This window comes from Lonchura striata, chromosome 1 (assembly GCF_050655825.1).
Source record: "Lonchura striata isolate lonStrDom1 chromosome 1, ASM5065582v1, whole genome shotgun sequence".
NCBI lineage: Eukaryota > Metazoa > Chordata > Aves > Passeriformes > Estrildidae > Lonchura > Lonchura striata.
In genome coordinates, this window is record NC_140703.1 from 19911346 (window position 1) to 19938086 (window position 26741).

The window sequence follows — 26741 nt, forward strand, 5'->3', positions numbered from 1 at the left end:
AAAGATTTCTGTCATTTGATAACCACTGCTTCCCTGAGTGATTTTTAGGTTGTCATCCCCTTTCTTATGTCAAGTTGGCACTAAGCAGGGTGTGACTTTCTGTTATTTGTAATTGGCAACACATGTTGAAGTGAGTGCATTTCCTCCACTTTGAATTCAGTTTTCTTCATTGGAGGAATCACTTTATTTCTCTTTCCAATGACAATGTAGTTTCTTGCCTTCTTGCACCAGAAGCTACTCTGGGGTGGGATGTGTCCCCATATCATCACTCCCCTGTATTCCAGAGCAAAAAAATTAAAATCACACTGTGTTGTAGGTCCTTGCAGCTGTCCTTGCAAAGGACTGGATTCTCGAACTCGTGCAGAAAGAAAAGCTTTTCTTATTCTTGGAGGGACTGTCTGACTGAAAAAAACTGTCTTTTTTTTGTGGACTAACTTCCCTTCCATCTCAGTGGGATTTTTCCTCTGCTGCTTCAGTAGTACTGCCCTGTCCCTGTCTCCTTCATGTTTTCCCTGGGAAGGGGATGAGTATTTTGGTACCTGGAGATCTTCTTCCAGGTGAGAGGAGATCACGAGATCACGGAGCCACAGAGTGGCCTGGGTTGGAGGGGACCTTAAAGATCATCTTGTTATACCTCCTGCCTTGGGCAGGGATGCCTTCCACTGTCCAAGGCTGCTCCAAGCACCAGTGTCCAGCCTGGACTTGGGCACTGCCAGGGATCCAGGGTCAGCCACAGCTTCTCTGGGAACCCTGTGCCAGGGCTTTTCCATTCTCACAGGGAACAATTCCTTCCCAACATCCCATCCATCCCTGCTCTCTGGCAGTGGGAAGCCATTCCCTGTGTCCTGTCCCTCCATGTCCATACAAAGAATCCCTCTCTATTTTTCTTGTGGGCTCCCAGACTCACCCCAAAACTTATTCCCCAAGGGCCCAGTGTCATTATGCCACAGGTAGGTTTTTTTGTAGGGAGGAAGCAAAACTGAGCCTTTTCAAGCAAAACCCAGTCATTTCTATTGCCAGAAACATTCTATGACGTGCCCCTTCTGTCATGGAAGCGGAGGAGAAGGAAGGGATACCCTCAGAACAGTGGCCCGTGGCTTCCTGTGTCAGCAGAGAGCTGTAGCAGGGGCTGGCAAGGAGAGACACAGCCTTGCAGGAGGCTGTTTCTGGGCTGTGCAAGGGAAAACAGGGCTGCTGATGATCCCACACATGCTGGACACCTTGTAAGGAGCCTGCCCACTGCACTGCACCCAGAGACATCCCATCCCTCCCACACGGCTCAGGCAGCTCTGGCTGTGCCCACACAAAGCCTGGCACGTGGCACACATGGTGTGTGCCAGCAGCTTACAGCAGCTTGTGACACCACAAGGTGTTTGCAGCTTGGTGGGGTCCTTCCCCTCGGGACAGACAGCAATTCCCATCCCTGCTCATCTCCAAGGGGGTCTTCAGCTCCTCAAATCCACTCCAGACCCTTTTTTCCTTCCCTCTCCCCAGAAAGAAAGATGAATCTAATGGTATGCAGATAATACTTCGAAGTTGAATAAGATAACAAGGCTTTTGCTGGGAATTAACAAACACACTATCTCATTCTAAGTCCAGGGCTGATCTCTTCTCTGCTGGGGATGAGGTTTCACCACCTGACTGTGGGCAAAGTGTCTCCCATTGTGGCAAATAATTCCTGTGTTTCCAGCAGCCATTCCTCAGCAAAGGGGGCTCCCAGTGCCCTCAGCAATGGAACGAGAGCTTGGGCAGAAAACCTGGCCAGTTCCAGCCACATCCTGTGTGCAGTGGCAGCTGAAGGCAAGGGAACTGGGAAGGAGGAGGTAGATTCTGCAGTAGATTCTGTTTCTGCTTAGGGCTTACAGCCTGAGTGAGGAAAGTGGTGTCATTCTGGGACACGTGTCCTACTTGTGCCACAAAAGTTGGGGGAGCATCAGTGTGAAGCCCAGCTGGGCCTCTCTGGGAAGCTCTCCTGAGCTTCATCCTTGGCTGTTGGTTGTGACCTCAGCGAGGATGACCTTCCTCATCTTCTCCAGCAAATGGAGAAGTCATGCTGGGCTGTCTATTAATAGATCAAGCTTAATTAGAACAAGGTGGTTTGGCACCTTGCTTCTTTTCCAGCCAAATACCAATGTGATTATTGCCACGGGCTGACACTCACAGAAAGTCCTCTGCAACCCTGAGCTGGCTGGAAAGTTTGTTTCATGACCTGCTGTAAAATAGAATGGAGTTTAGTAAAAGAAAAAGATTGACTTTTTATTTGGAGAATCTGGAAAGATTCTTCTTTGTGTGTCAAAAACCTCTAATCAGAATAATTCTTTTCCAGAAAAAAGTACTGGTGTCCCTTGCTCCAGCCTGGTGTCTCATGGAGTGGTTTGGGCTGGCAGGGACATTAAAGCTTATCCAGTTCCATGCCCTGCCATGGGCAGGGACACCTTCCACTATCCCAGGTTGCTCCAAGGCCTGTCCAACCTGGCCTGGGACACTTTCAGCAAGGAGAAATGTTCTTTTTCCAAACTGCCATTCCATGCTTGGGAAGGGACAGTGCCAGAGCTGTGAAAATGAAGATGAGTGTCCTTTAATGGTAGCAGGGGTATCTTCAGAGTGCTTTGAGACTTTAAGAAACAGAAAGCTTGTTTGTCTATGCACCACGATAAAGCTACTCATATTTCTCATGGTCACGTTTTCTGCCATTAATTTACTATTAACTGCTGCATGCCAGAAAAGCTCTCCATCCTGGGAAGAGCACGGCAGTGGTGCATTCCCTGCCTTAAGGAGCTGGAGTTTAGAAACCATGGTTAAATGCCAAGCTAGACATTCACTGCACTGAGCCAGGGAGGTAATTGCCGAGGCCTTACTGGGAAGCACTCCCAGAGCAAAGCACAGATAGAGGTGTAATTCCAAGAGCTGAGTGCCTGGTGCCGAGTTAAAAATGGCCTGCTTAGGGATGATGGGGGGGTTATTGCTTCAACAGGAGTAAGTGGATTTAAGGCTTTGCATCTGGAGATCAAAGGGAAAGGAAACTCCTCGGAATTGCATTTGATAGTCAGGATCAGAGGAGGATCCTGACTGCTTCTCCCCCTCTCCCCGCATGCAGACGTGCAGCCAGACGGAGCTGGAGAACTGGATCACGGCGATCCACTCAGCCTGCGCCACCGCTGTGGCGCGGCAGCACCACAAGGAGGACACGGTCAAGCTGCTCAAAACCGAGATCAAAAAGCTGGAGCAAAAGATTGACATGGACGAGAAGATGAAGAAAATGGGTGAAATGCAGCTGTCCTCTGTAACAGACTCCAAGAAGAAGAAGACCATACTGGATCAGGTGAGCTCTTGCTCATGTGAAATAAATCCCTAGAGAAGGTTTAAGGCCTTTTAGAGGTTGTTGGGAGCTCCCTGGAGCAGGTGGGAGCAGGAGAGCTGTGCTGGCTGCCTTAGCTGCACCATTTCTCCACTGAGGTCCAGCATGGGCTGTCTTCTGCTGGCCTCCAGGAGATTTGGATAGCAGCAGGTTGCCAGGCCATGGCTGGAGGATGCTTTGGGGAACAGCTGTTCACACACTAACAAACACTGCTGCTGCTTTAAGTGTGCCAGAGGCTTCTGCTGGCAGCTGGGCTGAAGAAGCCATGCCTGGCTTCTGTTTGTCACAAGGACCTGCCTTGACCTTGTGGCAGCATCCCTGGCTCCCCTGGGCCCACTCCTGCTGCCTTCAAGTGGACAGTGTGGCTGGGTTTCAGAAGCAGAGAGCCTTGAGCAGATGTCTCTCCCACTGCTGCAGCAGCACCTTATTTTGGGAAACTTAACATATGGCTGCTGCTTCCCTCATTTGGAGCTCTCCTACCACTGCTGCCAAGTGTGCCTATAATGCAAAGCATGGGAAGTGGCTGGGGCTGAGCTAAAGGGATTTATCCCCCCTGGAAGCCCATGAGAAGGGGAAATGGGGGAGAAAAGGGAGGGAGAGGCTAAAGAGCTCCACTCTAAGCTGTCAGTCACAGTGAGAGGGCAGAGCAGTCTCTCTATGGAACTGAGTTTGTCTGGATGCTTTGAAACTGTTTCCTATAAGCTATTTGAATTATTTAACTAAGTCCTTCCATGGGCTGATTACAGCACTCTTCTACTGATCAGATTAATTATCCCCAGTGTATGGCACTTTTTCAAGCTCTGTTGTTGCTCACAGCAAGCTGCTGCTGTGGCTGCTGATGTGGGATGCCCTGTGCCTGGAGTTTGGTGGGGTTTGCTCTTCTGGTTCCTCAGATGCTCTTGATGCATGAAAGAAACCTCTTAAGGGACTGCTGAGCAGAGAATCCTGGAAACACAAAGAAAATTAAAAATGAAAATTTAATCCTGTTAATTAGCATTGTATCAAAGGAGCAGTTGTCCCAGGAGGAGACTTTTGCCACGAATGTAGAAAAAGTTGTTTTCCATCTAATCAAAACTCCTTTACTATTTGCATCCTTTGGGGGGTTGGGAGGGCAGGGGAATGTGGGAAAATTGGCAATCAGGGTTTGTTGAGTGAGATCAGCACTGGTGAAAAGGATGTGTCACTGGGAATTTTTTCAAGGCATTTACCAGCCTCTTCTCTCCTTCTCTCCCCTTGCTCTGGGGCACAGATCTTCGTGTGGGAGCAGAACCTGGAGCAGTTTCAGATGGACCTGTTCCGGTACCGCTGTTACCTGGCCAGCCTGCAGGGCGGGGAGCTGCCCAACCCCAAGCGCCTGCTGGCCTTCGCCAGCCGCCCCACCAAGGTGGCCATGGGCCGCCTGGGCATCTTCTCTGTCTCGTCCTTCCACGCGCTGGTGAGTTGTCAGGGTCAGCTGGTGAGACCACAACAGTGTGAAAGTCCTTGTTCCCCTAGCCCAGCAGCCGGAGAAGAGTTTTCAAGGTTGTTTATTTCTTCTTATCTAAACATTCTTTCTCCGACCTGCCGAGCTCTGCCTAGCAAGTCCACCATAGCATTCTGCCATGCCCTCTCGGGCAGTGTTTACCTTTTATATCAAAAGTTACGTACAGTCTGTTTATAACAATGCACCAATATCTAACATCTATGTTGGACAGCATGTCCTTATCCTAAACCAGTAGAAAAGTGTCACCACCACACCAAGACATGGAAGACAAGAAGAAAGGAGAAGCAGCCTAGGACATGCCCAAATTCCCCCATCTTGTACTCCCTTGAACCCCATTCTAAAAATCCCAAAATTCTACTTTTCTACCCTGTGTTAGTTCAAATGTCACACTACTAAAACCCTTGTGGCTTGTAACTCCTCATACAAAATTGACAGCTTTTTCCACAGGCTAAAATTGAAGCCACAGGTGCTTTTGACTTCATGCCACAGTCTCCGAGACCCCTGCCAGGGCCTCAAGACAGCCAGGGGGTAGCCAGAGGGATGTCCTGGACTCCGGCAGTGAGTGGGCACGGGCAGGGCTCCGGGAGCCAGGCCTGCAGGAGCAGCTGCTCCCACAGGGGTCTGGCCATGGCTGAAGGAGCAGCTGCTTGCTGCCATGGCCTTGGGGAAGAGCCATCTTTGCCCTAGACGTGTAGTTTTGAATTTCCACCACAAACAGATCTTCCTCTTAGAGGAGCAGAGTCATCTCAAGTGTCCGTGCACTTGAGCGTAATCCGCACATCCCGTGAAGTCAGAGGCCCTCAGCACGTGCTGGCTGAGACCTCCTTGGGCATATCTGACTTTATTCCATATGGATGAAACTACCAATCAACTATTCAGTCTCTAGTCATCAACATCTGATGCTCCACAAGGGAGGGGAAATGTTGTTCTCTGCTACCTATGGTATGGCAAATAATGGTTGATTAAGTACAGTAACAACCCAGATCTTAAAAGTACAGGGAAATGTTTTGCAAAGTGGTGGGGTTTTAATGAAGATTTAAATCAAGTTCTTGTAATTTCGGCTTGGAATCCTGGAGGTTCACAGAAATAGCTGGACTCCACTGTTGTCTTGTAGATGTCAGCTGTACCCTTCAATTGAATGCAGAGCTGTAATTCAGTCAGGGGCGTTTTTATTCTTTCCTATATGAAAAGATTAGCGTCATCATCCTGCTAATTGCTGGTGGATTTATTATATTTTTTAAGTGGCGGGCTGTAATTTGCATTTATGCTTTTTTTTTTCACATCAAGCAAAGCACTGAGCGTTAGCCTGAAAAACAGTCTTCTCCTTCATGCTGGTGTCTCTGGAGAGCCAAGGGAAAAAATATGTTTGGAAAATGTTGTGTTGGAAGAGACACGTGTTTTCTTCTCCTCTCAGCAAACTCTGATGTCCTCCTTTGCCCCCAGGAACGTGGGGAAATGCAGCCTCATGTTAGGAGCCCTAACTCAGGTTTCAGGAAAGGAATTTACTCAGAGCAGCTGTGGCTGCCTCTGGATCCCTAGAAGTGTCTGAGGCCAGGATGGATGGGACTTGGAGCAGCCTGGGATAGTGGAAGGTGTCCCTGCCCATGGCAGGGTGGGAAATGGAATGGGCTTTAAGGTCTCCTCCATCCCAAATGATTCTGTGATTTCATGACCCCAGTCTCCTGAAGATGTTGCTCAGTACATTCATCCAAGGATGTGCTAAGTTACCCCAGGTGGCTGTGCATAAATGTCCCAGGCACAAGTGTGGAACCTTTCACAGTCCAGGCTGTGAAAATGGAGATGTTGCTGTAGTGGTCAAGTTCTCATTTTCCTGGATTTACCCACATTTCCCAAGGAGAGCCCCCATTCCTCACACAGTTCCCTGGTGCAGCAACCAGCCCTCTGTCCATGCTGGCTGTAGTTTGGGATATGTGTTGCATCGAGTTCCTCAGCTGGGAGATCCCTTGGGGACAGGGGTGTTCCTGCAGGCACTGCCAGACGTGTGGCAGTGCCATTCTGCTGCTCTGGGCTGTGGGGATGCAGCACTGAGGTGTTCCAGGACTTCTCCCTTTTTGGCAGGAGAGGAGCTCCTCTCCTCAGGCCACCTCCAGGTGGGAAATCTGCTTTCAGGTTGGGCCTGAGCACTTCAGCTCTGAGTGATGTCCCACTGATCTGCTCCAGAGTGCCCCAGATAGCTGGGCTCAGTAAAGGCAAGGCTCTTGTTGCCACAGGGCATTTTGCAGAGCAGCTGGCACTGCTCTGATGGGAAGGGTCATCTCAGCTCACTTTTCCCCTTCCTGTGCCTTGCTCAATCCTTCAGATGTCACTTATCTTTAAGGAAGTGCAGGCTTAAATGCCATGAGCTCCCTGCAAGCCTTTATCTGGCCCTGCTTCGCTTCTGAGTCAGCACCAGGATGCCCAGAGTGTTGCCACAGGAAAGAGCAAAGAGGAAGACCGAGTGTTTGGGAAACAACAGATAAGTTTGGAAATCTCAGATTTCACATGTCCAGCTTTGAGACCTTACTAGGAAAAGAAAAATAAAAGAAAAAGCCCAAAGCCTTCACTGGTGCTGAGGTTTTGCTCTATGAGGATTAGGCTCCTTTAAAATATCTCACATTAAATGCCAAAAAGGTGGTGTGTACTGTCCATTTCAATATTTGGTATTGGATGCTGGGAGAAGTGAGTTAATTTGCAGAGAGAAGGCAGCGGCCTGGCAGCATCCCCACTGTGCCAGCAGCGAGAACCCTGTGCTGCCACAGGATTTGCCTTTTCCCCCCCAGGCCCCCCAGTTTGGTGGGGCTGTGTGCTGGAGCTGCTGCAGCTCTGATGCTGAAGCCATGTGGCATTGACAGGTGGCGGCTCGCACGGGGGAGTCGGGAGTGAGGAGAAGGACACAGGCTATGTCCAGGTCTGCCAGCAAGAGGAGGAGCAGGTTTTCTTCTCTCTGGGGGCTGGACACTACCTCGAAGAAAAAGCAGGGGAGGCCGAGCATTAACCAGGTAAGAGTTTGGGGTATTGTTGTTTGCAGGGGTGGTTTGTTAGCAGGCAGAATGCAGCTCGCACCAAGAGTCACTGGCACCGAGTCATGGCATTCCTCATCCCCTTCCAAAATCAGGGACTGGAGCTGCACATGAGGGCACAGCAGCTCCTACCAAAGGATTGGAATTCGTCCTTTTCTTTAGCTGAATTCTGTTGTTGCATTACTGCTCCTGCTGCTTTTCCTGGAGGTGCCTTTCCTAACCTCAGGAGCAACAAAGCAGCACTGTAAAACAGATATAACTTTGTAGAGGAAAAACCCCAAAACAATCCAGGCTTCTTCGGTTATTTTGAATTTAAAATGATGATGTACAATGCTTTAAATGTAGCTGAGTTTGGTGAAAACTTCCTGAAGTGACAAGAAGCTTTGCATTTCATCGGGACACTCCCTGTTTTGCTTCAGATTTATACAAAAGCAGAAGTTGTGCTGTTTCCACCCAGTCACTGCCCAGATCTTCCTCTAGAAAACATGTTCCAGTGTGGTAGGAAGGTGCTTCCCTGTTTTTCTTTCCAAACAGTCCCTAATTACAACTTTCACTTTTTGAGAGCCATACCTCATCTAATTGCAGGAAATGTAGGCTCTGCCTTTCTTTCTCTTCTCTTCTCTCACTTCCTATAGGGAGAAAGGCTGGGGACACACGCTGTTCTGTGCCCTGTGATTTCTTGTGCTGTCTGTTCAAGCAGCACAAGAAATGTGGGGGGGTGTTTGTTTTGTTCAGCAGAGGATGATCAGCTTTTTGGAATGAGACACTGAAAGTTCACCTGATATTTAGAGGCTGAGCAAAAGCCCAGGGCTTGGCTGGAATGTAGCTCCTTGAGCACATTTGCAGTTCCTTGTGCTGATGCTGCAGCATCCCCATTGCTTTGTATTTACTTGCCCCAAATCTCTCATCCTGAGCTGGGATCCTGCCCATGCTGTGTTTTCAAAGCTGTTTTTTTTCCCCCTTGAGCTCCCCCCTTCTGTTTTTCCTTTCAGTGGAGATAATTGCATTCTTCACACTGCCTCCCCTGATCCTGCCCCCCTCACGCCTCCACAGCACAGACATGGAGAGGGATTCTGTTCCAGGTTACAGGAAAGTTATTGTGGAGAGAGTTGTAAAAAATGTCAAGTTTTGAGAAAGTAGCAGAGTGTCTAAATGCAGTGCCTGAACACATTTCCCTTGCTTGTGCAAAGTGTTGCCTATTGGAAGCAACCAACTGTAAATCCCCAAAAGGCAGAGACCTTTTCCCATCCTGTCCGGTCCCTGCTTCATTTTAGCCAGGGAATAATTAACAGCCCGGCAACTTGATCCTAGGTCTGTGCTGATGTGGAGCTATAAAACCAAACTTTTCAGTTCTCATTATTGGATTCTGCTGCAGCACCAACCCTGCCTGCCCTTCTGATGCAGCCCTGTGCTGATTTGGGGTGGATGCTGGAAATATTCCTGTTTGGTCATTCCTCCTGCACAGGATCCTGTTGGTTTTGGCTCTCTGGCTTGTGCTTGGGTTACCAGCTCCTGTTTCATTAGAGAAGGGTTACACTGCCTTGTGCTTGAATGTTTGCTGAGTACATTTTGGCAGCTGGATCATTACAAAACCAGCCAGAAGCAGAGCCCTTCTGAGTTCTCAGCATTGGCAGAGGTGGGGAAGTGTTCATTTCCCCCTTTTACTGGTGAATAAACTCGGCACAAAGAGAGATAAAATTAGTCCAGCTCTGCCAAGGGAGTCAGGACAGCCCTGAAGCAGAAGTGGCCTCTTTATCTCCCTGTACCACCCCATCACCAGCTTGTTTTTCACCTCATTTTCTCTTCCATCAAGCTGCTGTTTTCCTTTTCTCCAGTGCATCTGCAGCAGAGAGGCAGGGAATGTTGGAGAGGTCCCCCAGTTCACTGCCCTGCAAAGCTTGGTAGAGAGCCCAGCTCTGGACAGAGACTGATGCAAAGGAGACCTGTGTTAGTAAAGCCACACATGGGCTCAGGAGGAGTGGTCCTAGTGAGGAACTGGGGGTTGGGGACACAGGACAGCACTTCCCTGTATTTAAGGAATGGCACTTGGAGTGAGCTGACCTGGTGTTTGGGATCCCCTCTCTGCTGAAAACAGCTCTTTGTTGTTTCTTTTTGAATGAGACGCTCAAGCAAAAAGAGGTTAGAGGGACTGCTGGATGTGACTTACACATCCTGAAGGTTTCTTCTTACCCTGAAGAAGGTTTTCCCCATCCCAAATTTATACAAGAGTGAAACATTTCTGAAAGCAGCATGTTTGGAGATGGTTGTATTTCTCAGTTTGAATTCCATGCTGGATGTTAGATTTTCTGCCCGTGGCACATGTTTTAAAACCTTCATGTTTTAAAGCAGATTCCATCTCTTGTTCCTCAGGTGTTTGGAGAAGGAGTGGATTCAGTGAAGAAATCTCTTGAAGGGATCTTTGATGACACAGTCCCAGATGGCAAGGTAAAACCCCACCTCTACAGCTGCCTCCTTCCCCTATGTTTGCAGCCAGTAAATCCAGAATAAATACTAAGATCTGCTATTTTGTCATTTCTAAGCATTGGAGCTGAAGTACCCATAACAGCCTTGTTAGCATTGGTTTGCCAAGAAACACTGCACATTTCAGTTTTGAATTCAAATCTGCTTTCATCCCTACTATTTTTTTGCTGCATTCCTAGCATTCCCAGTAGCCATAGGGTGAAATCCCAGGAGAAGCACACTGCAGCAGTGTAGCTGTGTGGGTGGCACAGGAGGCACTCTACCCTGCTCAGGGAAAACTGCAGGTTCCTGTCCAGACAAGCCTTCAGCCTGGGCTTAGGAGCAAAATATCTTCTCTCTAAGATAATGCTCATAATGCTCTGGTCGTTGATGAAGAGGGAGCTGTGTTGGGCTGGGATTGTCATGATGGATTTTGTTTATTTAGAGGGAGAAAGAAGTGGCCCTGAGCAGCGTCCACCAGCACAACCCCGACTGTGATATTTGGGTCCACGAGTACTTCACACCCTCGTGGTTCTGCCTGCCCAACAACCAGCCTGCCCTGACAGTCGTCCGGCCTGGGGACACCTCCCGGGACGTGCTGGAAATGATCTGTAAGGTAAACGTGCCCTGGGAAGTCAGTGCAGCCTCCTGTGCCAGTGCTTTGACTGCTCTGCACTGGGACCCCAGTTCTCTCTTAGGTGAAAAACACTACACCATGATGTTGAGGCCAGGAGCACAGCAGAGAATTCCCTGCAGCTGGAGCTAACTTGGTGTGGGTGCAGGGCCAGGCAGCGGGCTGGGGTTTGCCTTCCTCACTCTGGCTGCTGTGCACGAGCCTGGAAGTGCCTTCACACGCTGGCTCTTCCTCTGCTGCTGCCCTTCCCAGAGCCAGCCATACCCAGTCCCTGAAGGGGCACCAAGCTGAGCGTGGGACCCCTCTCCATGCCCCACACTGCAGTGGTGCAGACACACTGTGCCCCCAGCCCTGCATCACTCCCACAGCCCTTTCCCTGCTTTGCCAGGCAGGTGATGTGGCCTCACCCCTTCTCAGGAGCCAGGGGACTGTTTCCAGGAGCCATCCCTCCTTCCTGGCCCTCAGGCTGGCATGGGGAGAGCAGCAGCACTAAGAATGGGAGAAGGTGCCTGTGTTTGGTGCAGAACCAGACCCAACCTCATGTGGGTGGCAGGAGGGGACAGGAAAGCTTTTATCGACATTGAAGTGGGGGGGAAGGAAAACCACCTGGATTTCTTTGCCAGATGAAGTATCAGAGACATTGGACCATTGAAAAGAGTTGCATCTCTAAAGAGTTGGAAACTTTGACAAATTAAACACAGGCTTTCAGCTCTGGCAGCTGCATAATGTGTGTTTTCAGAGTGAGCGAGACCCAACTTCTGTCACGTGCTGCTCTGAAAAGTGAGTCTGCTTTGTACAACAACAACAGCAGGAGAAAAGAAAACATTTATTACTATTGAGAGGTTAACTTTGGGGACTTTCAGAACGTGTTGCATGTGCTTCTAAAGAAAGGGAAGGTGAGAGAAAGGCGTTTATTTCCAGTAATTGTATGGTGCGCTCATCTCTGCCAGGTGCGCTGCAGCTTGTGAAAGCTCTGCTTTGTCTTCAGCAAAAGATGACATTTTTGGAGAGAGGCATAACAGGGAAGCTGGATGACACATTATTAGTAATGCTTTATTTTTAGGATTTATGTTCTCCTTTGGGTAGGGATGGTTAACTCAGTGGACTGAATCCTTGGCTGGAGTAAGCTGGTGGAGCTCTGGCTTCAGCAGGTGCCTGCTGATGGTTTGGTCTCTCTCTGTGCTTTTGCTGCGGTTGGGTGGGGGTGTTTAAGGAGAAGGGGAGGTTGGTGAGTTTTTTCAAGAGCTACTATCTGTTTCTTCCCTTTCTGTAAGAGTTTTCAGCATGAAAAACACTGTCAAGATGCCTTTTTTTTTTTCTGTAGCATTTAATAATCAATCTCTTTCTTCTGTCTCTTGCATTCAGCTCATTTTCCCCCCTTTAATATCCGATCCACATCATTTCACATCAGTTTGCCATCTGCCATCTGAGAACCAGTCAAGTTCTGGTACAGTAAACATTTCAAGCTCTACATTTCATATAAACCTCCTCGTGTTTGTAGATGTGGTTAAATCTGTGCTGCTAAACTGAGCTTGATTCTTCTGTTGGAGAGCTTTAAACGCACTAAAGTAATTGTGGAAAATGTGTTCTTATGCTAACATCGCTGCTTGTTATTATACAGTGAGTTAGGCTTTGGAGGATGCTTTGTGGCACTTTTATGATTTAAGATTGGTGGGAGGAGTGTTTAAAGCATTTTTAAAGTGGTTTCTCAAAGATTTCTCCTAAGATGTAACTAGCAACATCACTTGGAAGTCAGGAAAACTCAGTGTATATGCATTAAATTGCTTTCTATAGCTGATAGGAAATAGTTGGTCCCTTCCAATCTTAACCATCCTGTGATTCTGTGATGGCACTGCTCAGTGTGAACGAATGTATATGCATTACTAACATTTGCATAATGGTATGTCTTAAAATGGAGGAGGAAATCACACTCTGTCGACGGATTTAGGCAGAGCCAGTGTGGAGATAATAACACCAAAACCCAATACAGAGATAATAGCAGTAAAAAACAAGCCTAGATGACTACATGGCATTTTGTCTTTTGACTGCATAAAAAGTGAGGCAAGAAAGGTTTGGTTTTTTTCCCCCACACCATTTACATTTTTCAAAGGGATCTGCATGAGGGGCAAGAAACAGGTACCCCAAGGTCTCTGGATTTGTGCTCAGAGTCTCTGAGAAGCTAAGCCTGATGCTCTGGGGGCTTACTTTGCTTTTGGGCTGGTGTTTTCCTGCTGGGAGAGCTGGGGCCACACAGGAGCCATGGGATGACCACGTTCCTGTGGTGCTGCCACAAAGGTCTCCCCCACCAAGCTGGGAGAACGTGCCAGGCCCTCTCCTTGGCCAGAAAGGAGCCAGGCTGGGTGAAAAGCTGGGCTTGTGTGCCAGCCCACCGTGGCACTTGGAGCCTATTGAGTCAGATCCCAGCCCGGCTGTAAATTTTTCTTCTGGAGCACCTCGGTTGAGCTGTTAGGTTGTGCTTTAAATAGGGTTAGCTGCTTAATTTAGTCCAGACCTAGCCAGAGTTATTAGGAGAGAAATAAATAAACCAGGAAGCTGATTTGGATGGCTGAAAGGTATTTTGGGTGGTCTTGAAAGGATATTCATACCATTAAAGCTGCCCTGTTTCTGCTCCCACCTCCCCGCATATGGATGCAGCTCCCAGCAACAAAAAGTGGGTTAATGGTTTGGCTTATTAGGGCAGCCTGGCAGTGTCCACATTCAAGGGACCTTTTCCTTTCACTTCAGCAGAACATCATGGCCCTATTTGAAACACTTTAACCAATGTCAGATTTTGAAGTAGACACATCCCTGGGGCAACTGTAGGACGTTAATTAGCTAAATGGGGTGGCTCATGGGCTGCTCTGTGGTCAGGACTCTAATTTCTGACCTGGATGGGTTCACAGTGTACTGGATTGATGGCATCCACTTGGGCTGAGGGGGTTTGTTGAAAGAAATGTGTGGCTCTAAATACAAGTGTTTTACCCAGTTTTGTCTTCAGTTGATGCTCTGCCCAGTGCCTGGAGGCCCCAGACTGGATAAATTTATCACATGTGGTGATTCCTGCCTGCATGAGCAGGCTGGAAAGCATCCCTTGGGCCACTTTCACATGGGAAGGTTGTTGGTGGGCTGTGGATGGGGTCTCTGTGCCAGCCCTGGGCTTTGGGCAGTGGCATGGGGCTGGGCAGCACAGCTGGCACTGACCGTCAGGCACACTGAGGTGCAGTAGGAGCACAACAGCTTGGGCACAGGGAGGAGATCCTCTGGGGGCAGGAGGAGGAGGTTTCCAGATTGCCTGGCTTGCTTTTCACAGAATCACAGAATGCTTCAGGTTGGAAAAGACCTGTGAGACCAAGGAGTCCAAGCTGTGCCCAGTACCCACCTTGTCCCCATCCTAGAGCACTGAGTGCCACGTCCCAGCCTTCCTTGGACACCTCCAGTGATGGGCACTCCAAACCTCCCTTGCTAGTCTGTTCTTTTCCATGGGGGAATTCCTGCTGATGTCCACCTTGAGCCTCCCCTGGCCCAGCCTGGGGCCGTTCCCTCTCCTCCTGTCCCTGCTCCCTGGAGCAGAGCCTGACCCCCCCGGCTGTCCCCTCCTGTCAGGGGTTGTGCAGGGCCACAAGGTCCCCCCTGAGCCTCCTTTTCTCCAGGCTGAGCCCCTTCCCAGCTCCCTCAGCCTCTCCAGGTGCTCCAAGCCCTTCCCCAGCTCCGTTCCCTGCCCTGTACACCCCCACATGGACACATGCTGGGGATGCACTCAGTGGGGTTAGGTCTCCTCTCTGTGTTTTTGTTTAAGACACTTCTGTGTCTAGGGACAGTTAACTAAGCTGACCAGAAAGTAACCCAGGACTCCTCTGTCATTTCTGACCCTTTAATGCCAATTCTGCTTCCCTTTAATTTCTGAGGTGCTTGTATGTGTGTGTCTGTAAAGAGAAGACTACTGAAAACAGCAGTAATCAGTGAGAAAAGCAAGCAAGAAGCTGTCCAAAAAAGAAAAGTGAGGGAGCAAGGCTATCTCCAACATTCAGCTGTTTTTCTTTCGGCTCTTGATAGGTTTCAGTCATTATTTATTTAACTAGGAATTTACCTGGATTATGGAGGTTGTTCCATTTCATCCAAGGATAATTTGATTTTTGGATTGGACATATTTGAACAGAGCACTGCAGAGTGCAGCAATAGATCTGGTTTGGTTTTCCTTCTTATTATTGGTAGCTTTTTTTACTCCTGGGCTAATCTAGGCTTTCCAAAGTGTTTCCTGTTCTCTATGTGTCTGTGGAAGGTCAGGGTGGGATGTTCTCCACAGGTACATTGCTCCTCACCTCAGTGCTGCTGGATCATGGCTGGAACTGGAAAAGCCAGGCTTTAAAAAACAGGACAAACAGGCAGTAATGATGCTTTTGCATGAGTTTTCAGATAAGCCATTGTTTTCAGCACAGCCTTAGAAACCTGGGTAATTTGCTGGCATAAAATGAAAAGGCTGAGGTATAAAGGCCTTTAATAGTGGGATTTCAGAAATGACAGTGAGGAGAATTTACCTCTTGTATCTGTGAATCACTTTGGAGTTTCTCATTAGATTTAGTTTAGGAACTTTGAAAGTAACTTCTGGATTATATCCTTTGTGTTTATCATACTTGTAATGTGTTTTAATTACACACTGCATTAACCTCTGCTTATATCAACCTTATTAATCATGCTGAGAAAAGGTCGTTAACATCTCCCAGACCAAATGCTGTATCCTCAGCTAATTATAACTAATTCATTAAAATGGTGTGACCTGTTTCCACTGGGATGCAATCCAGGATGCAACTCTTGGCTTCTTCTAGCCAGTGTATCCTGAGCTGCCTTGAATTTAGAGGACAGACAGATTTTTTTTTGGTGTGCATTAACCTTGCTTGAAATCTGCCACATCGTATTTATGTGCTAAATTATGAAGATGCTAAAAAAACCCAAACCAAACAGAAACCACCTCTCCTGATCTATTTGGCTCTGTTAGAAGAACATTTAGTTAGAGATGGTTTTATCCAGAGGCATGCTCTGAGGTTTCTGTTCCAGCATAGGCTTATTCCTGGAATGGCTTGGGAGGGAGCAGACTACCAGGTCAGCAGAGTGCCCTCAGTGGGTACATGGAGCTTATTCCTGGGGGAGAGCAGGAAGGCCAGGTTTGTTCATGTTTCAGGGCAGGAGATAGTGGAGGAAGGTGCTGCTGGGGCGTTTTTGCTCCTGTGAGGATCAGAGATGGGGGGAAAACTGCTTTTCTGTCTAAAGGCCCTCTGTCTCTTGCAGACACACCACCTGGACTACTCTGCTCACTACCTGCGCCTGAAGTTCCTCCTGGAGAACCAGATCCAGTTCTATGTGCCAAAGCCAGAGGAGGAGATCTATGAGCTGGTAATGCTGCCCACTGGGCTAATGAAATAACACTGAGCAGGACGCTCAGTTAATTAGTGTTTATCTGACCTTCTGGAGCAGGCAGACTTCGGCTTTTTAGCTTGCAATTACGGTGCTTTGCAGACCATATCAAATTGGCCTTCAGCAAAGGGACCTCTCCAAACGTTTCATCTTGTGTTGGTGTTTAGCTCATATTTGTGTGTGGATGTGTCTGGGGAGAGAGGAGGGATAGCCACAGGAAACTTGAGAAAGTCACTCTAAGGTACATTTAAGCTTAACTTCCTCCAAGTTGTCTTTTCCTGTTGTTCATGTTGTCCATGGAAGTTTTAAAGACACGGTGTGAGACATCAGCACACTGTCTGAGTTTTAAAGAGGGGAAAATACACAAGTTGTTAGGTGTTTTTTTTTTTTTCCTGATGGTAAGGTAAAGATTGAGGTCAAGAAGGTCTGGAGTTATGTGTGAGAATATACTTCCTTAATTGCCTCAGCTGGCTGTTTTCATCTCATTCATCTCGAAAGCAGACTTCAAAGGAATTTTGCCATGAGAGATTAAAAAAAAAAAAAGACTAAACAGGATTAGTGTCATGCTTTAACTCTGATTTTACACAGGCATGCTGTAAACCTTTTTAAAGTCCTTTTCACTGGTGACTGGTTAACTTATAAAAGGTAAAACTTTGCTAGTTATGGAGGGTTTGCTTGTTTAGCAAAGGACTTCTGGGATTTTCCATTAATGCTGTCAACAACAACAACAACAAATAGTGAGAAAGTGCTAGAGGAGTGCTAGGACTGGGAAGTGTGATACAGTTGGGGAAAATTAAAACTCAGAGGAGACAGTTGTCTGGAAAGACTCTAGGGACTTGTGTTGAGAGGGTGTAGGATTGACAGAGTCATCACTTACTGTTTATTCAAAAGCTGTAATTAACCCAAAACTCTGTCAGTGGGACCGTGCAGGGAATGGTGGAGATGGGTGTTGCAGGATGATGTCTGATATGGGGATATTAAACCAACACACTTTGTATGATTGATTCTCTGTGTGGGCCTGTTTGGGGAGAGCATGGAGTTACTTCCATGGGGCTGTAACTATTCTGTAATATATTAACTATTTTGTAATACTGATTTTTGCAGTGCTGATAGAAGCAGGAGAGAAAATTGTATTTATTAGGGAAATTACAAACAAGCTCCTTTTATAAAGGAATAGTTTAGTACTGCAGTCCAAACACTTGAGTTTCAAAATGCTGATTATTGTGAATTGCATTTTTACATGCTCACAGCAGCATGTAAACAGAATTAATATTCACCTGTGGGCCGTGATTTTTTCCGAAGACAAAGGGCTGGTTTGTTACTTCAGTGCTGAAAGGCAGAGGGATTTGCAGCTGGAAGGAGGGACTTCTGGGCTGTTGCCTAGGTGTGAATTTGTCCTGGTCTCCCAGGAAGGATGCTAATGACCATTTCAAAGACTTGGGGGCTTTCCTTGGTACAAATAAAGGTGTTAAGGGTGAAATGTCAGGCTGAGGTGTAGCAAATCTGATAGTCTGATAATGAAGAAATGTATTTAAGAAACAAAATCGCTTCTTGTGATTTTAATGCTGTTGAATAATTGAATTCTTGCAATGTCTTCATTAAAATAATATAAAACATTAAGCTATTGCTACCTGTAAATTAGAAAAATGGGAACAGAGGCTCTGTTTATCCTGCACTCAAGATGGTATTGACTGAGGGAAATAGATGCACGCTCTGTTTTGTGGAGGGGGTGGGAAAACACTGCTTCTCCCTCTCTAACTGTATTCTAACAGCAGAGCTGAGTGACACTGCTAATGCCTCTCACACAGGTGGAGAGAAACTGTTTGATAAATAATGACCACAGTCCCTCTCTTCTGCCTGTAATTAAAACCCAAAAATCTGTTCCAAATGATTACAGTTGACGTGTCCTCCCACAGTAACATATTTTTGTGTTTGTTTTTTTTTTTCCCTCTATTCAGCTGTACAAGGAAATAGAAATCTGTCAGAAAATTACCCAGCACATTCAGATGGAGAAGTCTGATGCATCCTCTGATATTTATGGTGAGTTACTCCCTGCCTTGTTTTGCTCTTTCTTCCCAGTCAGTTCTAGCAGGTTCTTGCGTACTGTTTACTGATGTACCTGAAAGGTCTCCTGAGCACAGTGAGAAAAGCATTTCTGATTCCTGAGCCACCCACAGCAACATTCACCTGCCCTGGAGGAGGGCAGCTTTGTTTGGAGTGCTCTGAACGTGGCTCTCCTGGAGCTGCAGGATGTGCAGGAGGATAAATGTTTGCTTGTTGCTGTAGTTGCTCCCAGCAGCACCAACTGAGTGTGTAGGTGGGAGCAACATCCTTTGCCAGTTGTCACATCTCACACAGAGCCTTCAGGGCCCTGCTGGAGGCTGTGCTGGGGCTGGCCACGCTGCCCAGAGCCTGCAGGGCCCTGCAGCTCCACTCTTCCTCCTTGTCCCACTCCTTGCTCCCTCCTCCTCACCCCCTCCTCGGGAGCATCGCTGGGGGTATGAGGCATCTGAGTCCTGTGGCCAGGCAGCTCCAGAGAGTCTGTTTGGCTTCTTCTCACCTGCCAGGGCCACCCAAGGTGGGTTCCTGCCTGGTCCCATCATTCCTGAGGCTGGTGATGCCTGGCTCCAGGGCTCAAGGGTGTCCCATGGATGCTCAGCCCTCGAGGATGTCCCATGGACGCCTGGAGCCAGGATCTGACATGTGGCACAGCTGTGAGAACAATAAGCTGACATTATTGCTCTCTACAGCTTCCTGAAGGGAGGTTGTAGACAGGTGGGGGTCGATCTCTTCCACCGAGCAGCAACTGGCAGAACAAGAGGACACAGTCTCAAGGTACATCAGGGAAGGTTTAGGTTAGATATTAGGAAAATTTTTTTCACTGAAAGAATAATAAAATACTGGAATTGTCTTCCTAGGGAGGAGGTGGAATCACCATCTCTGGATATGTTTAAAAAAAGACTGGACATGGCACTTGGTGCTATAGTCTAGTTGTGGTGTTAGGGCGTGGGTTGGACTTGATGATCTTAGAGGTCTCTTCCAACCTCATTATTCTGTGATTCTGTGTGTGAAACAGAAAGCAGGGAAGGGTCTCCCTGTGTAATTTCAGCAGAATCTCTCATCTCTCTGTAATTCATACTTTTCAGCTTCCAGGTATTTCAGGTTACAGCCCTCCAAGCCTGGTGAGTTTGCCCTTTGGCCTGGCAGTTACAATTCTGGAGTGTATTTTAGAATTATCTGTGCAACCTCTCCCACAGGAAGCCAATCTGCATATTTTTGTGGTTTATCTAAATATTCTGTTTTAATGGCTAGAATAATTCTGAATCCCCAAACCGCTTATTATACAGCTGCAGGCCATTGGAATATTGAGCTCTGCTACAAAGCAGTGGGACTGGCTGGGGCTTGAATATTGAAGGCCTAAGAAAGAAATATTCACCAGCCCAGTGATGGTTTAGGATTCATATTCATGCCTGAAAGCACTGCAAGAGTTGGGGCTCTCATAGCATTTCCTGTTTATTTCTTTTTCTTCTTTTTTTCTAAGTGAAGAATGGAAAAAAATGTGAAATGCACTGTGGTGTCCTGTGAGATGAGATCAGCTGTGTGAGGCTGGGATGTAGCTGTGCAGTGCTCTGACCCTACAGCAGGGAATGCTAAAAGCACCCCAAAAAAGCTGACTTTTCTCTCATTGAGGGAAAATAGCCAAATGTGGTTTGCCTCTAATTGGCAGAAGGATTTCTGTGGTATGTATGTGTCTCCTTGCATGTTCATCCAATGACAAATGTGTGCTGAAATCACACAGTCCTGCAGCAGTTTGGGCTGGATAGGGCCTTAAAGATCACCTCATTCCAAGACCACACCTCAGGAGAGCTCACCTGGGAACTTTCTGTGGTGTTTCTTCTCCCAGCAGTGTGTTTGTGGTAGTAAGAGGCACTCCTGGAGGGTCTGGCCAGTGTTGGATCTCTCACAGGATGCTTTACTGATGCCTGAGCACAGATGTTCCTCCCTCTTTGGCTGGTACTCTTTTCTCTTTGCCAGGGCTGTGAGGGCAAAAATCAGGAAGAATCCTTGCATTCCAGCTGGTGGATGTATCTGGTTATGCCAGAGGGCTGAGGGGATTATCTGGAGGTGGATTTGTTCAAAGCCACGTGTACTCAGAGATGCAGATTTTTGTTCTCCTGTCATCAGAACTTTGCAGTGAAGAGAAGGCTCTGCCTGGGTCACCACCCATCTCTTTCCACCTGTGTTTCAGAGTCCGTGCACAGTTTGATGATAATGTTTTTGGCAGGAATGTCAGCTTATGCAATCACTGTAGCTTCCACCCACTCGTGCCCTTCCTCTGCCGCGATGTTTGTGTGGAGCCCCTGTGGAAGCCAGTCAGATGGGAACTGTTCATTCCTGCTGTCCCCACGTGTGTACAGACTGCACACCCACTGGGGTGAGATGTTTCTCACCTGAGTGCCTGGCTGAGAAAGCACTGGCACTCTTGCTGCAAGCTCTGGGAGATCCAGCCGCTGTCACAGCTGTGGGAATACAGCAGGACAGGGTCACATTCTATCTGTGGAGGGGTTAAGTGGGTGTGTGACATTACCGCTTCCAGGCTGTTGCTAGCTGCCCATCTCTCATCTCTTAAAGTTGATGACAACCTGTGTAATTGCTCCTTATACCCTTTCTGCCAGGAATAACTGCAGGATTTATGGGTATGGCTGAAAGATGAATTAAGAAGCAGCTATGTGTGCATTTAGGCCTGATGGATTGAAGGAGGCAGAGGCCTTCTCATGGAGGAATCCGGGAATACCACAGTTCTGTTGGTTGGGTTGGAAGGGACCTTAAAGCTCATCCTATTCCATCCTCTGCCATGGGCAGGGATATCTTCCCCTATCCCAGGGTGCTCCAAGCCTCAGTGTCCAGCCTGGCCTTGGGCACTGCCAGGGATCCAGGGGCAGCCACAGCTTCTCTGGGCACCCTGTGCCAGGGCCTGCCCACCCTCACAGGGAATTCCTTCCCAAAATCCCATCTAAACCTGCTGTCTTTCAGTTTGAAGGCATTCCCCCTTGTCCTGTCACTCCTTGTCATGAGCCTCTCTCCATCCTTCCTGTGGGCTCCCTTCAGGAAAGCTGCAGTGAGCTCACCCCAAAGCTTCTCTTCCTCAGGCTGAACAGTCCCAGTTCTATCAGCCTTTCCTTGTAGGAGAAATGGAGCCTGGGGCTGCTTGGGCACACTAATCTCCTCCCAGTGAGAGCCTAAGTTGCCCCTCAGCTTGGTTTTAACATGTGGTGTTTGGCCCAAAACAGCATTTCAGTTGAAAAGGACTCTTAGGAACTGGTGCTTTGTACTGACTCAGACTGCAGCCTTGGGCACACTCTGCTGTTTTTCCAGGGTTTTCCAGATAGGCTTTGTGGTGATGACAGCCAATAACTACTATGTTTTGCAGCTGCTCTTTTAGTCGAGGATTCTTCTCTCTGCCAGAGCCGGTGTGTTGAGCGAGCTTCACAAATTTCATTTGATTCAGCCCAAGTAGCTCACATGCAGCTTCCAAGTAGCTCAGTAAGCCATGAAAGGCCATATGCCTCTCACTTCTGAGCTGCCACGTTCTTCCCCCTCTTTCCTTCTTTTTTTTTAATTTTATTTTTAAATCATGGATGAAAAAATAACTCTCAGCCATAAGGATCAGCTTGAAAGGAGTCCTAAAGTCAGGATAGGCTCCCAGCACATCTGCATCGCTTGGCTGGTGGCTGATTCTGTGTCAAAACAAGCAACTCCCTCCAGAGGTTTGTAAATGTTTTTCTAGTCTCTAGAAAAAGAGAGAGCAAATGGTTGCCTGCACTCATTTAGGGAGTAATGAAGTTTCAGAAAGGCAAATGTTCTGCTTTAGATAACTCTCCACAGTAAACAAACAACCTGCATTTAACTTGGCAGTCGTATTTCCTTTATGGTTGTTATCTTACTGTGTCACCCACAAATGGCAGGAAAATCCCCCAGCCCAAAGCTCACAGTCCCATTTGCAGTGTTTAGAATGAGGCTGTGTCAGCACTTCCACTCCAAGACTGCTCTGCAGGTCTCCGATGAGCATGAAACATATGCCCAGAGACTTGGCAAATGACAGGCTGTGCCAGCAGCAGCTGCAAAGGGGAAGGGACATTTTTACAAACATGCCCAGCCTGGGAATCTCAAAAAGCAGAGGCCAGCACTCTGTTCTGGTAGGAGGTGTTGTGCCTTGCCTGAGTTTGGCGTGGCACATCGTGGCTCTTGGATTCCCAGCTTTTGTCCCAAACCATGTCTCTGTGCAGCTTTGTCTGCAAACAGCAAAACCTCCTGGAGTGACCTTTGATGGCAAGATAATTGGGAGTCTGTTCTAAGGCTTTGCAGCTGTGGTGTCCTCAAATATGTCTGTAGATAATTGGTATATGCACTCAGAAATTCAGTTCAGGATTTGTTAGAGTAACTTTGATTGCTGAACTTGCCCGTTGAGTTTGTAAAGGTTTGAGGGGAGGGATTCCCACCTGCTCATGGCAGGGACAGCACAGCCTTGGCTGCAGGGCATGTGGCTGGGACACCCTGGAAGGGGCTGGCTTCCTTTGACTTCTCATGGGTTTCTCCCCAGGTTTCTCTCTGTCCTCCGTGGAAGAGGAGGGGATTCGCCGGCTGTACGTGAACAGTGTCAAGGAGACGGGCCTGGCTTTCAGGAAAGGTAAAACACTCCCCAGAGCCCTCCCAGGTCAGTCACTGCCACATGAATATGTGGAAGCATCTCAGTGCTCCCTGTGGCTAGGATGCTGCCTCTGGTTCTGCTCCCAGCCTTTGCAGGCAGTGCTTGAGGCAGAAGCCAGCAGGGGATAGCCAGGCTGGTCCCAAGGCAGAGCAGGGTCTGCTTCAGTACAGCTTATCCAAGCTGAGGCCAAGCATGGCACTGCACTTCCATCCTCTGCCTCCCCTGCTGCACAGGGGCAGGGAGCTGGGCAGCTGAAACCCACCCACATTCTGGACTAGAACATGGAGACCATGAGGGGTGAGAAGATCCTCATCTCTTCATAGCCCATGGGTGTGTGCAGAGCCCTCAGAAGTTCTCCTGACAAGGGCTTTCATGGCCTTACAGAGCTTATTCAGCAGCTGGCCCTTGCCAGAAGCTGTTCCAAGGCTGCTGTTCCCCAGGCTGCTGCACCCTTGGCCTGGTGCTGACTCTGGCACTCTGCTGAGCCAGTCCAGCTGATGGAAAACTGCCCTGGCAGCTCCTGGGACCTGGGCTGGTGGAGCTGGCCAGTGTGGTCGAGAATGAGTGGCCAAAGGGGCATGGTGGAGGCAGAAAGAGGAAGGAAGGAGCAGTGGTCAGGGAATAGGGGACAGCCTGGAGGTGCACCCCAGCTTCAGAAACCCACGTAGGTGTGTGTTAAACATGAAAAGCCCATCTTACTCTTTCCTGTCCCTCAGACCTGCAACATTCCCTGTTTAACAGGAGGGATATCCTGCCAAAAGCCCTGGCAGAGGCTGGGGGGTCTCAGGCTGCCACAGGGAAACGCTGTGGGTTCCTGTGTGGAGCACAGTGAGTGTTAGGAGCGGGTGGGTGGGGGTTTCATCAGGGCTTCCCTGCTTTGCTTTTGGTTACTGCTGGGAGAGCAGTTTGGGTGGATGTGTGAGCACAGAGTGCCTCCTGCGGGGCTGCAGTGCAAGCACAGGCACTGGAAACAACTCAGGGATGCGGAGCTGCTCAGAGCTGACCTGGCGAGGCACTTCTGTAGGAACAGCAGTCAGCAGGATACTGGGACAAGATTCCCTGGAGTAGTGGCAGGAAGGGAGGAAAACTCTCTGTGCCTCCCATTATTTACATGCATTGTCTGCATCTGACTGCTCTCCATCAGATGAGATGCTGCATTTAATTTCTAATCTTTCCTCCAATTAAAAGACTTTTATTTTCTCCTGGTGATTTTTGTGATTTATCCTTTTTGTATTTTCTGTTGGCCTTATTGGAATTATTGCACTGAGATAGATGTGAGGCTTTATCCCAGACAATCCAAAACAAAGACTGCAAAGAGTAAATGAAGCCCAGATCCAATGTTTATGGTTGCAGGCCTGTTACTGTGTTCCTATTATGCCACAGAATCACTAAGTAGAATAAATTAAGTAAAGCGAAATGCTTGACTTGCCTTGTTTTGTCCTTCTTTCAGCTATGATTTTACAGTCCATTTGCTTTGTAGCTACTCTATCTAGTTCATTTTATTCTCCCTGAAACTGCACACCACACTAGAGTTTCTGGGCACAATTACGTGCATTTAGGGAGATCTCCATTTTCCTAAGGAAGCTCCCTTGCTAAGAAAGTTTCTTCCTACAGTGTGGGCCAGCAGTCTGTCTCCTAGAGGTTTCATCCTGGCTTTCAGGGTGCCAGCACAGGGCAGGGATGGTCACCCCTGTCCTGTGGCCACTATGAATTCCAGCTGTAAAGCTTTACCCCTGTAAAGGCAAGGGTGGAGCTGGGGATGGTGCAGCAGCTGGGGCTCCGGCACTGCCATTCCCTGGGTGCTGCTGCCTGTCTGCCCCCGGGGTTATTTGGATTAAACCCTGCTCCAGCTCACTGCTGCTGCTCAGGGAGGGCCTGGCTGGCCATGAGGAAGGTCAGGATTGCCATGTCACCTGGCAGGTCAGGATTGCCATGTCACCTGGCAGGGCTGCACACTGTCCTCAGTATCCGGGGAATCAGCTGCTTCCCTGCACATTCCCTTCTCCCTGGGGCTCTGCTGCTATAAATAACTCCTGGAATCAGGCTGGCAGAAAAGCCAGGGCTAAACAAGGGCTCAGATCTGCCTTCTGAGGATCCATGTGCTGCCTTGGCATTCAGGAAGGGTCACTGTGCTGTAGGGTGCAGCGTGCACAGCAGCTGTGCTGTGGGGAAAAAGGGAATCAGTTGTTGCTGTCACATTGCATGGGACTTCTGGGCACTCTGCTCTTACGGTGGCACTGGAGGAGCAGCCAGACAGCAGATCTCCCGAGGTCCACCAAATTTCAGTGTCATCTGCAGTCAATAATTATTATGTCTAGACACAAACACCATCCTTGATGAGCTCCTTGGTGTCTGTGGGGAGCAGTGCTGTGCGAGTCTGACCCATTCCTCTGTGTCACAGGCCTGAAAGCCGGGGACGAGGTGCTGGAGATCAACCAGAGAGTGGCTGAGGAGCTGGACTCGGCGCTGCTGAAGGATGCCCTGGTGCAGCCCTCGCTGTGTCTCACCGTGCGCACCCACCCCGAGCCAGAGGAGGCCCAGAGGCTGGGCCAGCCCCCGCCACGGCGCCCAGAGAACCCCCCAGAGCCCGGGGACAGCGGCCTGCCCTTCCCCGCGGGCAGCCAAGGTACTGGGCTCGGCTGGCAGGCCATCATTGCGTGCTGGGAGGGAGGGGAGCTGCAGCCTGCGCTGGCCAGGTGCAGCCGGGACTCTGCAAGATGGGAAGTCACAGAGCCCAGCAAAGATCTTTAAAATAGCAGCACAAAACTGGGCTTACTTACAGTGTGTAGAAGTTACCAGGCTGCCAGCTCTTGGTCAGGCTGTCTCACTGTGTCCTTCTTGGAGAAACAGGTGCCAGGTTCAGTGTCTTTGATCTCTAACTGATGTGCTGGACTACAGTTCTGACTGTGTGGGGCCAGGCAGGAGACAGCAGAGTATCATGAGTCTGTGTTTGATGGCCATTATTGTTATTGTGACTCTGTCTTCAGGGTGTTACCTTTCCTTTCTTTACCTTCCTTCTATTTGCCTGCACCCACTCACCTGATTTTCTCCCTGGCAGCTGCAAGCAGGCATGAGTGACTGGAGGGACAGGGCAGGAGTGAGGGGGAGGGATGGATGGCCATGCCCACCATCAGCCTGTGACACCTGTGCCATAACCACAGGCACCTCACATCCTTGGGCTGGGCCCAGGACAGTCACAGAACCAAGTGCTCCCTTCTGGGAAGATCAGGAGGTGCTTTTTCCTCTGGATCTGCCCACAGGGATGGATCTATGTGTGTTAAGGGGAGGAAGAGTTAAAGCATTATTTAACTCTTTAATTCTTTGGGGCACCACAACATAAAAAAGGTCTTAAGCTGTTGGAGAGTGCCCAAAGGAGGGACATGAGGATGGTGAAGGATCTGGAGGAGCCACACAAGGAGCAGCTGAGGGCACTTGGAATGTTCAGCTGGAGGAGAGGAGACTGAGGGGAATCTCACTGAGATCTGCAGCTTCCTCCAGAGGGGCAGCTCTGATCTCTGCTCCCTGGGACAGTGACAGGGAACGACTGGAGCTGTGCCAGGGAGGTTTGTGTTGGATATTAGAGGTGCTGGGCACTGCCCAGGCTGCCCAGACCATGGGCATGGCTCCACAGAGCTCCAGGAGCATTTGGACATTGCTGCAGGGATGCC

The 26741-nt window shown here is 48.8% G+C and overlaps 1 protein-coding gene across 12 annotated transcripts in view; it reads left to right on the forward strand.

The window, feature by feature from the left end:
* TIAM1 (TIAM Rac1 associated GEF 1) overlaps positions 1-26741 on the forward strand; it is a 155895-nt gene that overhangs the window by 101473 nt on the left and 27681 nt on the right. For all 12 annotated transcript variants that reach the window (XM_085567164.1, XM_085567400.1, XM_085567308.1 and 9 more), the window contains 9 exons: positions 3098-3322; positions 4608-4793; positions 7694-7840; positions 10232-10306; positions 10767-10937; positions 16239-16343; positions 18323-18404; positions 22966-23052; positions 25475-25699. In XM_085567164.1, the coding sequence (XP_085423290.1) occupies positions 3098-3322; positions 4608-4793; positions 7694-7840; positions 10232-10306; positions 10767-10937; positions 16239-16343; positions 18323-18404; positions 22966-23052; positions 25475-25699 (1303 nt within the window). The remainder of the gene's footprint in view (positions 1-3097; positions 3323-4607; positions 4794-7693; positions 7841-10231; positions 10307-10766; positions 10938-16238; positions 16344-18322; positions 18405-22965; positions 23053-25474; positions 25700-26741) is intronic.